Source organism: Tyto alba, unplaced genomic scaffold (genome assembly GCF_018691265.1).
Source record: "Tyto alba isolate M040663 unplaced genomic scaffold, T.alba_DEE_v4.0 Super-Scaffold_1000006, whole genome shotgun sequence".
Taxonomy (NCBI): Eukaryota; Metazoa; Chordata; class Aves; order Strigiformes; family Tytonidae; genus Tyto; species Tyto alba.
In genome coordinates this window covers 28,917,893-28,932,224 of record NW_024881272.1, presented here as the reverse complement: position 1 = coordinate 28,932,224, position 14,332 = coordinate 28,917,893, and the positions used below count along the sequence as shown (strand labels likewise).

General features: G+C 36.4%; 1 protein-coding gene across 4 annotated transcripts in view; it reads left to right on the top strand.

The window, feature by feature from the left end:
• Positions 1 to 14,332, top strand: part of TUT4 (terminal uridylyl transferase 4) — a 49,238-nt gene that overhangs the window by 2,388 nt on the left and 32,518 nt on the right. For 3 of the 4 annotated variants that reach the window (XM_033008794.2, XM_033008791.2, XM_033008793.2), the window contains exons 2-4: positions 6,309 to 6,984; positions 8,730 to 8,893; positions 12,338 to 12,454. In XM_033008794.2, the coding sequence (XP_032864685.1) occupies positions 6,423 to 6,984; positions 8,730 to 8,893; positions 12,338 to 12,454 (843 nt within the window). In that variant the 5' untranslated portion in view covers positions 6,309 to 6,422. The remainder of the gene's footprint in view (positions 1 to 6,308; positions 6,985 to 8,729; positions 8,894 to 12,337; positions 12,455 to 14,332) is intronic. The other variant, XM_033008792.2, reaches the window with a different exon arrangement.

Sequence of the window (14,332 nt, the reverse complement as noted above, 5' to 3'; positions counted from 1 at the left end):
AGTGGTTTTCAGCATATTTCTTTCATTAGTGAAAGTGCTGGATTCTGGTAAAACAGAGGTAAAGATACTGCTGGAAGATCCATTTGCTTTAGCTGTAGTTTGAACAGTATGAAGTAGTTCAAAGGCTGTCCCTTCCTCAAGGATTAGAGTTTGGGTGAAGGGATGACTATTGCTTAAATACAAGATCCAGATAAAATACAGCAGTATGTATTTGTGACATAGAAGTTTTATTTAGCATAAACGCCAAATACGAACGGAGGTTTAAGAATAAGGTGGATAAATTGAGTTCAAATGCATAGCTGCCATTTAAGCCAGTTTGCCAATCAGTTCAGGCCTCTGGAAGGTAGTTTAGCCTCTGAAAGGCTAACTCTGAAACCTATGCAGTGCTGTACTGTGTTTTTCCAGCCTCCTCATCTCTATTGGTACAAATGTTGTGGTTTTTTTTTAAAAAAAAAGTTAGAGCTACCTTGGATCAGTTGCCTGATCTGGTTACATCATGCAGCAACATTTGAGGCAGGTGGTACTCCTGGATTCAGTGCTTGCTTAAGTTGATTGTGAAATGTTTAAAGGACTATGAGGGTAAAACCTAGGATCAGAACCAAAACTAAAGCATTAGGAATCTTTACGTGAAATACGGAGGTAAGGGAAGCAGTTGTAACTTAGTTACGCAGCTGGTGTGACAGAGAGGATGGTGTTCTGGAGGTTGGAATGGGAGTCATCAGCAGGAGTAGCTTCAGAAAGTGGTAGTTCTTGGCGTTTGGTGATCTGCCTCTTTCTTACCTTCTCAGTGAGTCATACCATATTGTAGAAAAGACAGCGGGTGTCAATGCAGAGAGAAAATAACCTATAACAAAGCACATCTTGTACAGATTTTCTATCCTGCATATTCTGCTCATTTAAGAATGTAATTGTAAGATATTTGCACCTACATACATTACTAAGTTTTGTATCAAACAAAGCCTTTCCTGTTACTTCAGTTATTCAGCAGTACTTTTGCTATTTGGATATAATCCTGTTACAGTTACATATACTTGTTTATCTAACGATCACTCCTTAGAGAAGTTTTCAATCCTCCACATAGTAAATACAATATTAGAGCTTCCTGCTGAGTTACATATCTTCACTAAACCCAAAGCGTTACTTTTTTTGCATCCCTGTTTTTTGTGTTAAATTTTGTGTGCACTGCACTGGCTTCCTTCTACATAGATTTTGGTAGTGTTATACTTAATAACCTAAAATCTATAGCCTGTAGAAACGGGAAGATCTGAAACACTGTATAGCACTTATGGTTTTTACTAAGAATATGGGTAGGTTTATTGCTGAGGAGTTCTAGTGGTCAGTAATCTCTGATAGTTCTAAGTGACTTGGAAAAACATCAGGGATTGGTAATGGTTTGTACTAAGTTATGTGTAGGTCATCATAAAACAAACATAAATTTGTGATAACCTTTTTTTAAACAGTTGACACGGAGAACAGCAGAAGCCTGAGTGATTTGTAGAAGTTCTCAGACACAAAAAGGGGCCTAAGGCTGTAAACAGTCCAGAAGAGAGAGACACACACACACCACCCCACCCCCCCAGCACGTTAGGGCTGTCTGTAGACATTACCTGTGCTGCAATCTGAGCAGAGCATAGAAGACAACCTTTCCTTTTGTTCCTGTCTGTGGCTGTAATCTTTGTTTGCTGAATTTCCTTTTATTTTTGTTGAGGAAGTTCAGCTGGGCTGTATTGGTAATTGGGTGGCGGGGCAGGGGATGGGGGATGGGACTGAGGCTAATCACCCCACTTACTGTTGGAAGGCTGGCTGAGGAGGTTTGAGTTTAAGGGACAATCATAATGGGACAGCTAAAAGCAGATCTCAGATAAAATACAGGTCTCTATCTCAAGGGAGGGAGTGCTTTAGAGGGTGATAACAGTTGTGTTTGTAGTACTTTCCCTGTTTATATTTAATCTAGTACTCCTGGAAGAAACAAAGGGGAAGAGAACAGTCTCATAAGTTTTAGTTGCTCTACACTCTTGTCATTACTTTCGGACATTTCAAGCAGTTGGGACCAAATGTTAGAACACTTTTGGAGTAATGTCAAAAGATCGTTGAGTTTCTGTATGTTTTCTGGAAAAATCATGCCTCGGTAGAGGTGGTGTCTCTGCTGAGGGGAAAGCAAGAGGAAGTTAGATTTTTCCTCTTAGGGAGTAGCTACGTACTACCTACAGCATGTATGTTCCTCCAGCTACAGCATGCCTCCTCTGCTTGCCCAAGGGGCTGTGATGGAGAGTGTGACAAAATGAATGTCTAGGAAATAAGGTATATTTAGTTCTGCTCCTAATGAAATGATTAACAAAGAAATGCTTTGCAGAAGAGCAACTCAGAATGCAAAAGCTCGCAGTTTAACTTGGTCTTCAGCTTTGAAGAGGCCCTGTTATGGCGAAGTCAGACCCAAAATGCATGCTTTTGAAGAAATTAAAGACACTTGAACAATTTGAGAGGAAGGAGTGGAAAGACAAATGGGTAGAAGTGTCGTCTTGAAAGTGGGAGGTTTTTATCCTTTTTGGAAGGGAGTGTTACCCTGTGTTTTTGCAATTCAAATGCAGACTTTTCTAATGCTAGCCTGAGAGAAAGAGGAAACAAAAGAAACTGGCAGAAATGAAAGTGAAACAATCTCGTTCCTTCATTTCATGAGCCTAAATTAATTCTACAGCAATGAAATTGAAGCTGATTTTAAACATTTTTAATTTTATCATTGTAGGTGTGTATAGGCTTAATAATCTTCTAGAATTTGAGGTCAGATGGTATCTTGTCTGAACTCAAACTGTTGTATTTCAGCCAGATTATTTTTCTACCAAGAGCCGTGAGTTGAGCTAAATTTCGGAGGGGTACCTGGCACTGTACATTCAGAAAGCAGGGGAAACTGAGTCCCTTCTAACACCAGGATATTGAGTAAATAAAATACGCTGAAATGATTTCAAGAGGTTAATCATACCTGGCTTTGCAGACGCAGGTGAAAATCTCTGTTTTTGCTGCCAGCCTGCCTGGGAGAAAATTCTTCTTTGATTTGAGGTCTGGCAGTTTGGTATGAGCCTGAGCTTGTGAATAAGATGTGCCATCCAGGTTTCTAGAAAGATGCCACCTCAGCACTGATTCACTCTACTCTAGTGTTTTGTTTCCAACCAAGCTACTCTTTTCAGAGGCACTCCTTTCCCTCCTCCCATTTCCCAGTCTCCCCTCTCTCATATGTCCATGGCTGATAACTGACAGAGGAGGAAGGATTTTTTGGAGACTGTCTTGGGTTTAGTAGTGGTCTCTTTTTTTTTTTGTTTTTCATGTTAAGTTTCATTCGTTGTTTTACTTTGCAGATCTTTGTGAGATGGTAATGTGGTTACTATTGAGTGTGTTACAGCAGTTTAGATTATTTTTTGTTTGCTAAGTCATTTCAGTGTGAAAGAGCAAAAGAAAAAAAAAAGGCAAAAAATAAAAAAAATTCCAAAGTACAACAGTGTGATTACACTTGCATTTGAGATTTTGAATTTTATTGTGGAACTCTTTACTTTTTTTTTCTTTTTTCCCTTCCAAAATATTCTTGTCTTATGAAATTTCATGACCAATCTTTATTCATATTTCTCAGGAATAAAGAATATATCTGTGCTTTCTAACCTTAACTACCTGCATTTGATTACACTCACTCCCTTAATATGTAACGTTGTCACAGTACTCAATTTATTAACTAGGTTATAGTTTTTACTAGCAGTTTCCTTCGTTGTTTTTTCCTGTTACATTTGTTCATTTGATTAAAGCTTATATATATTTTTTGAATATCTAACTATTTTATTGAATGGATGAGATCAAATAATTTGAGCCTACAGTAGAATTTTTCTGGATTTTTTTTTGAACCCTTCTTGTAAAATATGAATCTAACAATTTGGCACTTATAAAAAGCAGAGCAAAATGAAGCCCTACATTTCCTCCAACGCTGGAGTTTCATGGTAGCTTTAAGCTGGAAGTGATGCCAAGCAAAGTTGTCCCCACCCTACTAGTTGTTTGTTATTACCAGCTCCTGCTCCTCCTTCTCCTCCTCCCTTGTGCCAGCTTTATGTTGAACTGGATTGGTTTTCGGGTTTTGGTCACTGCAGAACTGCACAAGGGAGGGAGCAGCCCGAGGAGTGGGAGTAAGTAGCTGGGGTTGGAGAAGGGTGTTACTGCTCCTGTCAGAGTTGGTGCTGACCTACGCTGCTTTTCAGTGAACGTGGAAGTGTAGCCTCGATGTGCTCCAGTCCAGAATTGAAGGGTCATGTGGATGTCAGAAGTGAACCAGAAATTAAAGTGGAATTGATGTGTGGGGTTTTGGGTTTTTCCCCCCCTCTTCAGGTTGAGCAACTAAAACATAAGGAATAGTTTAGAATTTTAAAAATTCTATTATTTCTCTTTTGATTACATAAAAAAAAATCACAGTACAGTTTAAAGGTATTGACATCCTGCATGTAGATATAACATCTCACCAGCCTACAGAGCAATGCTTTATACTGATGGTCAGAGACTAGAATAATTTAGCCAACCTGTGGGATCCCTGGGCTCTTACTACCACATTGACACTTGAGCAGCACTGGTAAAGGTGGGCAGTAGTTCCTGGTGCCAAGCTAATAAGAATTGCTGTGGGGATGACTACAATCCAAAGGCAAATACTATTTAATCTTTTTGTTTTGTGGTCTTTGACTTTTGGTCTAGAGGTAAGAGCCAGGTATAATCACTGTTTAATAGAACATAGTTGTAATATTAACTAAATGTATTTGTGAGATAAAATGCTTAGCTGTTGGAATGAATTTAGGAACACAGAATGTTTTTTTCTTCCTCTTTCAAGTTTTATATTTTACTAATATCTGTGATGTTAACATTAACTTCATGAAAATTCTTGTGGGTTTTGTTTGTTTGATTTTCATTTTTGAAAGATAATATGTATTTTCAATTATGTCAATAGAGGCTTAAGATAACAATTTTTAGTACATGCTTTGTGTCCTGAAGTACTTTCCGATTTATGTCTCTATAAAGTGAGAAAGAGATAGTAACTATGTTCTATAGCCTGAAAAAAACCCTACTGTCCTTTATGCTGGTAATGTTCAGAAAGTTTTGGGTTTTTTTAACCAGACATTTTAATCTTATCCTTCCTTCTACTTCTTATGATTTAAATACAAAAGTACGTTGTGATACTTTTAATAGTTGTAATTAATTGACTTTGCTAGTATTCTTTTTCTTCACCAAATCATAAGCTACTTATTTTGATGAGTTCTCTAAGACCCAGGAATTTCCACAGGTCATGCTTTTACCTACCAAATACGTAGCTGGACAGGAAAGAGAGAAACTCCGAACTTCATATCTTGCTATGATTTTATAAAATTTATTTTCTTCTATGTCTAATACTTCATTCTCATAACCCTGGAATGGCAATAAAAAATTATTTTTTAAAAAATCCAAGTTCTTGTTATAGGTTCTGTCTTCATTTTTTATATTAGTAATTCCTTACAAACAGACTCACTTATTCATGCTCAGTTTACCATTGGAAAAATAATCTTTGAGTTGTTTCCCACATAAAGCTCAGATGACATACCACCTAAAGGACTGAGGTTAGATAAATAAAGTTAATCTACAGCTCAACAAGATATTTACTATTTGTGGGGGTTTTGGCTAAGCAAAATCTTATTTAATTGATGGCAGTTAACTTACATGAGAATTGTATGTGTCAGAAATTTGCTTAACTATCTGTGGATACAGGTGATAGGTTAGGTTTATTATTAATACTTCGAGCTGTGTCTTTAAATACTTTTTTTTTTCCCTTTAAATCATTTAATAAAATGGAACTTGCTTTCTGGAAAGAAACTGAATTAATTTTCTGTAGTGGCTAATTTAAGCTGTATGTTTATTGAGTGGTATTTTTTAGATGTGTTAAATTTTTTTTTTTTTCCCCAGTGTAGTTGCAGACATCTTGATTCTTGTTTTTTTTCATAAAGCCAAAAATAGGAAGGAAAGAAAAAAGCAAGCTGTTGGCAGGTTTATCACTGAGTGTTTTTTACCATGTTCTGCCATTTTTCGTCTCTTCATATCCCCTCCTCTTTATATAGAAGTGAAGATGATCAAAATTTTCATGAGTTTTACTTCAATACGGAATGTATTATGAAAATTCATTTATGCCTGTGGGGGGAACATGCTTCCTAAAATAATTTGTAGTTACACTTTTCTTTAGAGAGGTTTATTTTAATGCGTTGTCTACATAGAGCTTTGATATTTTTCCTTCAGTTTAAAAATGCCTATCATTATTTCTTCAGTAGACAATCAGCTACGATCCTCGCCTGCGCAGTGGTTTTAAAATCAACTGCAAATTGCTGAAGAATTGCACTTCAAGTGGTCTCAAGAGGCAGGAGAAGCAGGTCTTCACTATAATGGAAGAGGCCAAGAGCTCAAAGAATGGAAATCATGACCCAAGGAAGTCTGTCCGTCTTGTCTGTGAGGAAGGCAAAGCAGTCAAAGTTACAAATAATCAAAATTATAAACATAATAGAAATGACAAATCTGTGAAGGATGTTGGGAGAAGTTCTCCAAGTGGGAATAGCAGCAAAAAAAGTAAACAAAATGATGTTTGTTCTGAAAAACAAGGAGAAAATAAATCATGCAAAGTAAATAGTTGTATTCCTGGAACTAAAGATATGGTGTCGAACGTTCAGGATCGTAGTAATGGAAAAGCAAAAAAATTTTCTAATATATCATCAGCAGTGGAAAACCTGAAACAGACAAAAGTTCAACCAGTGGGAGAAAACTTTCCAGGTTCCCCTGTTTCAGGGAATGGGGTCAGTACAGAAAGCTTAACAGCTGCACAGAAAGGGAAACTGGTGTTGGAAAATCCGCTGGGAGTTCATGCTTTGAAGACTAATGTTGATCAAACTGGTGATCCTGGTAAGACTGCTTCAGATCAAAGAAAAATGGAACATAAGCCTGATGACTTCAGTGAGTATTATTCAACACTACTTTATTAAATTTTCTTCTGGTAAAATTGTTAACAGTCTGAAATGGGCTTTGAAATGTTTCTATCTGCACATTTTTTTTCATGTATAGTAAGTTGCTGATTGCATTTATAGAGAGCATACTGTTAATACAAGCATATTACTCAGAGAATAAGAGATTATGATATTAGCTGTGTTTTTTTTTCTCGTGCTTAAGACCTAAACATCTTTGCAAGATACTTAGTGTATGTGCGTTTCAGACAGTTTTGTGAATATAGTGTCTTGGGAGTGAGGAAGCCCTTCATAATATCATTGCCACTTACAGAAATGCCAGCTATTACTGCTTTTCAGAAAGATTGGGGGAGAGCATCTGCAAGAAAAATGTTTTGGTTTTTTTTATAGGTAGGGGGAAAATATTTACCTTTTTTTCCATGTGATTGTTGTGCTCTTTTTATTACTAGACATTTAAAATATGTTTTGGCAGGTGGCTTTTTGATTTAGGAAGCTCTGGAATCCATCAGTGGTTAGTTACTCTTATGAGTATTCAATTCTCACACATTTTTCAATTTCAGAATTGAATATATGGGTCAGGCTTTGTCTCACTTCAGGTTCACTCCTTAGTTCAGGATTTGTCACGCTTTTTCAGAATGCAGGGGTTTTTTTTAAAAAAAACGCTGTTTTAAGACAGCATGCTAGTGCAGACCTATTTGAAGTATTTCCCACTATTTCAACAGCTACAGCAGTTGCTTATATGGAAATACTAGGAAAATATTAAAGTGCATATTTTTTTAGCTATCTTAATAAAATTTAACAGGGAAAACAAGTTGAAATGGCAGCATCCTGTGATCAGTCAGCTCTTTGTAGACCACCATCGTGTACTGTAGGGACCATCTGTCACTGAGAAACCAGGACTTGAAAACTTGCTCAGTTTTGATTCCTAGCTAGTCTGGGGGCACAGATCTCATCTGAAAGGAAAGAAAAACAAAACAAAACACAGATAGCCCTCACTGTTGCTGATGTAAAAACTACTGTATTAATTTAAGGTGTAGACGTTTGTACAGATTAGTGGACTATGAACAATTCATAGGCATCTGGAGGAACTGGCCTTTCAGAACCGACCTGTGTGTTTGTGAGTAGCAGCGTTCCAGGGCGCTGTGGTTGCTGGCCGTGGGCGGCAAGGTGTCTGCAGGGTGTTCAGATGTAACACTAGCAGCCTTCTAAATTGTGAGGCTGAAATGCGTGGTGACTGGCTCTGTAAGGTCGTTTGGGTGAATGTCTTTAAGGCAGTTCTATGACTGTTTCATTAACAAAATATGTTGTGTAAAAAAATTTTAAACCTAGTATTTCTTATTTCTGTTGTAGTAGATAGAGCATCAGGATCTTGCATACTCTGTTCTACATAACAAAAAACCCCCTTTATTGTCTTGAAGAACTTAATAGAGACTGTGAAGTTATGACTGAAACAGAAAACGAATCTACCTTTTTTTTTTTCTTTTTTTTTTTCCCCTCTTTTTGATAACACTTTTGCTAGCAGACTAGTCTCTGAAGTCTCTCCAAAATACTGGTTAACATACTGGAAAGATTCTAACATCTAAGGTGATTTGGGCCAGCATCTGGACAAAAAAACTGGAATGTAGCTGTAATTCATGTCTGGTTCCTTAGTGAGATGCTCTTAACTGCTCTGTACTCTAATTTTCACTTCTCCTTACCTTGAGTTACTCTGAAGAAAATAGCTATTTCTTTCTCTAGGTAAAATAAAGAATTCTGAATCAACTAAAGAACATACTTTGGAAGCTGATTATTTAGAAAACACCACTGTTATTGATGAATCTAATCTGACAGTTGAACAGCAACTAGGATTGAAACAAGCTGAAGAACGTCTGGAAAGAGATTATATCTCCCGACTTGAAAAAGTAGGTTGAGTTATTTATTAGATAAAAAAGAAAATGGATGTCTTCTTTCATTATCATCACCGTATTTCTGGTTGGGTGTTATTTATACTAAAGCCTGTTGCCTCTGTTTGTTTCTTCTTTATAAAGAATCACTTTAGTGATCTAAGATATTATGCCTAGTAGTTGACTAGTCATTCATCATGGCAAATCATGTGGATTGAGAACCTAGTGTTCCTTTTGTGGCATATGTAGCCTTTGTAGAACAGTTAATTTTACAGACCTAAAGGTTTACAGTTTCATGAACCTAAGATTTTCTAGAAAGTCTGGTTACCTGGAGACTTCAGAATACAGGATTGAAAGGAACCTTGTGCTGTCTTCAGTATATTGGCTTTCCACCAGTTCGAGTCACCTGTATTGAAGATGATTCCTTAAAAATGTCCATCTAAACTGTTCTTAACATTATTTCCATTGAAACAAATTTCAAAGTCAGTATAGGTAACCCGGAAGTTTTTCTTAGTGTCTAACGTAAGTGTCACTTGCAGCATTTTAATCCCTCATACGTTGTCCTAGGAAAATAAACATAAGTTTATTACTTTGTTTCAGCATCTTTCTACACATTTGAAGATCATTACCATTCCTGCAGTCTTATCTTCTTTATACTTACTCTTTATTCTTCGGTTCTAGGGGGTTTTTAGTTACTGCTTCATTCTTGTTGATTTTCTGTAGGCATCCACCATGTAACTGGTATCCAAAGTTGGACGCGCAATTTAAACTGAGGTCTTGCATACAAAGAGTAAAGCTGACTTCATCTGTCTGAAATACAGCATCTGTGTTTAGGATATCTGCTTTTTTAGCATCAATAGGATGTTGGCTTGTAGTCTGACCAGCAATAATCCCCATGTCCTTTTCTTAAGAAATGCCAAATCAGGTGTACCCAGCCCTGTATTTTTTGCAGTTGATAATAACTAAGGAGGAATGATACTTTACTTTTATATTATTTTTATCACCTTATGTCTTCTGTAATCTCTCCCAACTTTGTATCTTTTGCATTTGTAGACAGCATACCCTCTTTTGCATTTTCTAAGTCTTCAACAAAAATAGAAATGTTTCAGACCCCAGAAGGACCCCTGTTGAAAAATACTCGGCACCTGCATTTAAACTGGTCTGGGTATGTGAGCTCTGAGGACAGTTTTGTGAACAGTTTTGCTTCCACCTTACTGTTCTTTAGATAGTATTTATGGTCTCCTTTTGAGACTGATACTCAGCAAGTGACAAAACCTTAGTAAAATTCAAGATGCAACATCTGCTGCTGCTGCTTCAAGCCTTGTGATTTTTATCTTCAAAAAAGCAACCCTAAAATTGGCTTAGTGTTATTTGTTTATAGCATATCAGTTTGTCACCTATGACCTATTTTTTATTTGCTTATTAATAACAATTTATTACAGTATTTTTCTGGGTGCTTATTCTGACTGCTCACTAAATCCTTGCATCATCCTCTTTAGTCTTTTAAAGATATTCTGAAGTTTCTCTTTACTAGCGATCTGGAACCTTCCCATTCTCTGTGTGTTCTTTAAAATACAACTGGCTCTGAGATGGATTAGCTTCCTGAATATCCAAGCACAAATTTCATGAGGCCTGGCTTGTTTGGATTCATCTATCTTACTCATGTACTAGTCTGTAGCTTTTTTTGTCTTGCTATTTCGAGTTCTTGCTCTTTTCATTGGTGTTAAGCGCAACTAGATGATTAAAAAAGACTTTAAAATAAAGGCAAAATAAAAGGCTTTACATGACTCAACCTTTCTGGCAACATCTGTTGACATAATACTGCATATCTGTATTGTAAAGAAATTCCCAATTTTAAAATACATTATTATTGCTGGTATTCAGTTTTAGAAGAGTGGTAAAATATTTTTGATCTAATTCAGTCATCAGGTTTTGAATACTTGAATCTTCCAAGCTAGCCAAGTGTAACTGTCTATAAGTTGTTTTCCAAATGAATGTTTGATTCCATCTTCTTTAGGTACATGTCTCATAGGAAATAAGGATGAAGAGAATTAGTGATAAAAGCATAATGGCAATGTTAAATTAAAGTGATATTTACCCTGCATTTGGAGGGTATCAGACTTTTTTTTTTTTTGTCTTCCCCAAATGCAAAAGATCAGACTCAGTAAGTGGAAAAAGTTGCCCAAATTTAGCAGTCTTTTAGGTTTCCGTGTAAGTCAAATTTGTTTAACTGATCTACAGTCCACCTTAGTGTCTTAAAATGGTGTTCTCTGTTCATTCATTGTTATGTCACTGTTTAAACATCTGGTGTTTTCAGTATACTTTCAGTTTTAGTTAATATAGATGTATTAGAATTAGGATGAAAATGTTAGGTAGGGTTTTTTCTCTCCCAGTTATAACTGATAGCAGTTATTGGAAAAATGCTAACAGGTCTGGAGGAAAACTAAGGCTTTGTCTTGGGGCCCTTTTGTCTTTGCTGTGAGCGTATCAAAAAGTTTCCAGTCTGTGTGGCTGTATTAGAGCAAGAAAATACAACTGCAGGACGAGACAGATTAAAGTGGAATATTTGCAGACAACCCCTCATTTTGGCAGAGTTGTTCCTTTCTCCCTTTTAGTTTAGTAGTTCTCTGTGGTTTCCTGGTTGAATAAACTCCACAGTATCCCCTCTTGGACCCTTGGAAAACAGTGATGTTCCTCTGCCCACCCATCATCTCCTGAGGCTTAGCTGCTGCTTGCAGACTCTCAGGGGGTCCCCCAGGTGACACCTCTTCATTTGTGTACTTTATCTCATCTGGTCTGTCTGTAAAAAAAAAAAGTTGCTTGTTCTGCATGTTTCTCCAATTCTGAGCATCCCAAGTTATCCATCAAAATGGAATAATCTTACCCCTTGTCAGAGGATCCCACCTTATCCAGAGTATAGTCAGAAACTGGTGATCTTCCTCCTTGTTGGCCAGCCACACCCTTTTTAGTAGAACAAAAAATGCAGTACTTGCAGAAGACGCTGTGCGTATGCTAGCCAAACAACAACACCATCTGTCATAACATGTATAGTAGATAATATGATGAGTACTTCCCATTTTCTCATCAGAGAAAGGAGGATAGATGCGGAGATTTAATAAATCCATAGTTATTAAAAGCTTGAACTGACAAGGGAATAGCTTACTGGCCCTTAGGTCAGCATTAGGAGGCATAAACTCTTCAGACATATTCTTGCCTCACTAAAATTTACTGAAAAGTGTAATATTCAAGTCATCACACTTCCTTTCCTCACTTTCCCCATTTGTCATACAGGTAAAAATATATTTCCACTGTGTTTTTTCAAGATTACTTAATATTTGCAAAGCACCTTGACATTACAAGTGTTACATAATTGTTAAATACGTTTTATTATTCAGAGAACTGAGTTTTTCAGACACTATTGGCAAAAACATTTTCTTTTAATCTATGGCCATTTTTCCTCAGCGCTCCCCAGAATACACCAACTGTCAGTATCTATGCAAGCTCTGCCTAGTTCACATTGAAAATATCCAGGGAGCTCACAAGCATATTAAAGAAAAACGTCATAAGAAAAATATAATGGTAAGTTAACAAATAAAATTTTGACTGATTTTTTGTTTTATTCTTTTTAAATATGTTTCTGTTATGTGGTATGTTTTCTTTGATTATCTTCATTTAGGTGAAAGTTTGTGTGCTGAGCAGAGATCCACAAATTTCAGATGCGTGTTTTCTGTATGAGAGGAAGGGCTTGATGATCTGTCCAGGCAGAGAAGAAAGAGCATTTTTGGTCATTACTTCTGAATTAGTGTCTCTGAGTAGTGGGCAGTTCATCATACTTTTAGTAGCAGAATGGAAGGTAACTTAGGTGAGAAACATACTTAGTTTCTTCCAAATATAATATAATTGTAGCAAGACCTCCAAGGACTGAAGGTGGGGTTGGGGATGGGGATGTTGTTTGTGTTTTTGGTTTTTTTTTTTTTTTTTTTTTTTTTTTTCCCCCTTCTTTTTTATTCTTTTGTCTGACTTGTGAAGTTTTCATCTACATCCTTTCTGTGACAGGTAAGTGGAGTAGATAGTATGTCTAGACTGAAAAAAAAGTTGAAGTAGGAAGGAATTCAGTTCCTGTCTCACTCACCATCTTCCCTGGGTTTATGTACGTGTTTAATATGAAACACAGTTCTGAGGCTTTGAAAGAGAAAAACAGTTTCCTTATCAGATAGTATGGTTTTACTTTTTTCTTTTCTTTAAAGAACTGTTACATGCATGAAATGCAGTAAAAGGTGCACATATTTTCTTGCCAAGCCATTTTTGTAAATGCTGATGAAGAGATACACATCTCCAAGTATGTATGGTTTTGTGATTCAGATGGTTAAAATTACTCTTCCTACAACTATTCCCCAAAATTCAGCCAATTACTTCTATTCCATGTATTTCTTACCATACTTCTGTTTGTAATTAATGTTCTAATTCTATCATATATGCAAACCAGCACCTGGAAAACTCTGAATGCCGTAAATCCATTACATCTCAGAAAGTAACATTTTTGTGTTATTATTTGTAAAGGATTCTGGTTCTCTTGCTGTCTGCTAAATTGCATCATGAAAAAACAAAAAACAAAAAAAAAAAACCCACCAAGAAACCCCCAAACAAACAAACAAAAAAAACCACAAACAAAAAAACACCCAAAACCAAAGAAAAAAAGACAACAAACCAGCCCCGCATTTGATTGGGAAACACTTTCATACCATGCTTTTCATCTGGGCAGGGAGATAAGAATTGAGGAATGAGGTTTCTTTACCACTGAATGGAAATGCTAGAGGATAGGGAGCAGTTTCTGGTTTTAACACTTGTCTTCAGATAGCTTTGTGTTGTGTGTCACGTTACAGTGGTAAGTGATATATAACTATCTAAATGGTACTTCATAAAATACACCGATTTACAGCTCTATCTATGAGATACATGACTATCAAATAAGCTTATCAGCAGCTGTGGCTTCCCCACTTAAGAAAGACCCTAAAGCAGTGACATTAAAAAAAATACAGCCCATTAAAAATGTGCATATTCTTTCTTACGCTAAATTTGTTCAAATAGGAACAGAAAAGTTGAGAGGTGCAGCCTAGAACTAATACTTTCATACTGGCTGGTGTTTTCTTAGTAAATAATTATTTTCTGGTTATTATTTGTTTCTGTTGTTTGTCACGTATTTCATTTAATTGATGAATTTGTGAAACAAGTGATTGTTGTATTTACTCCCAAATGACTTGATGTATCTGACATACTGAAATTGATTGTAATTTGATGCACTAAAAATAGCATTTTCTAGCACCAGCTGTGTAGGCAGCAATGAGACCCTAGTTAACAAAATTTCTTGGAGTTAGAAATACTTTCTGCCTTAGATATCTTTCCTTCAAGTACAATCCACTCTGAAAAAAATCTGTGTGACTCTAGAAAAACTTTCTC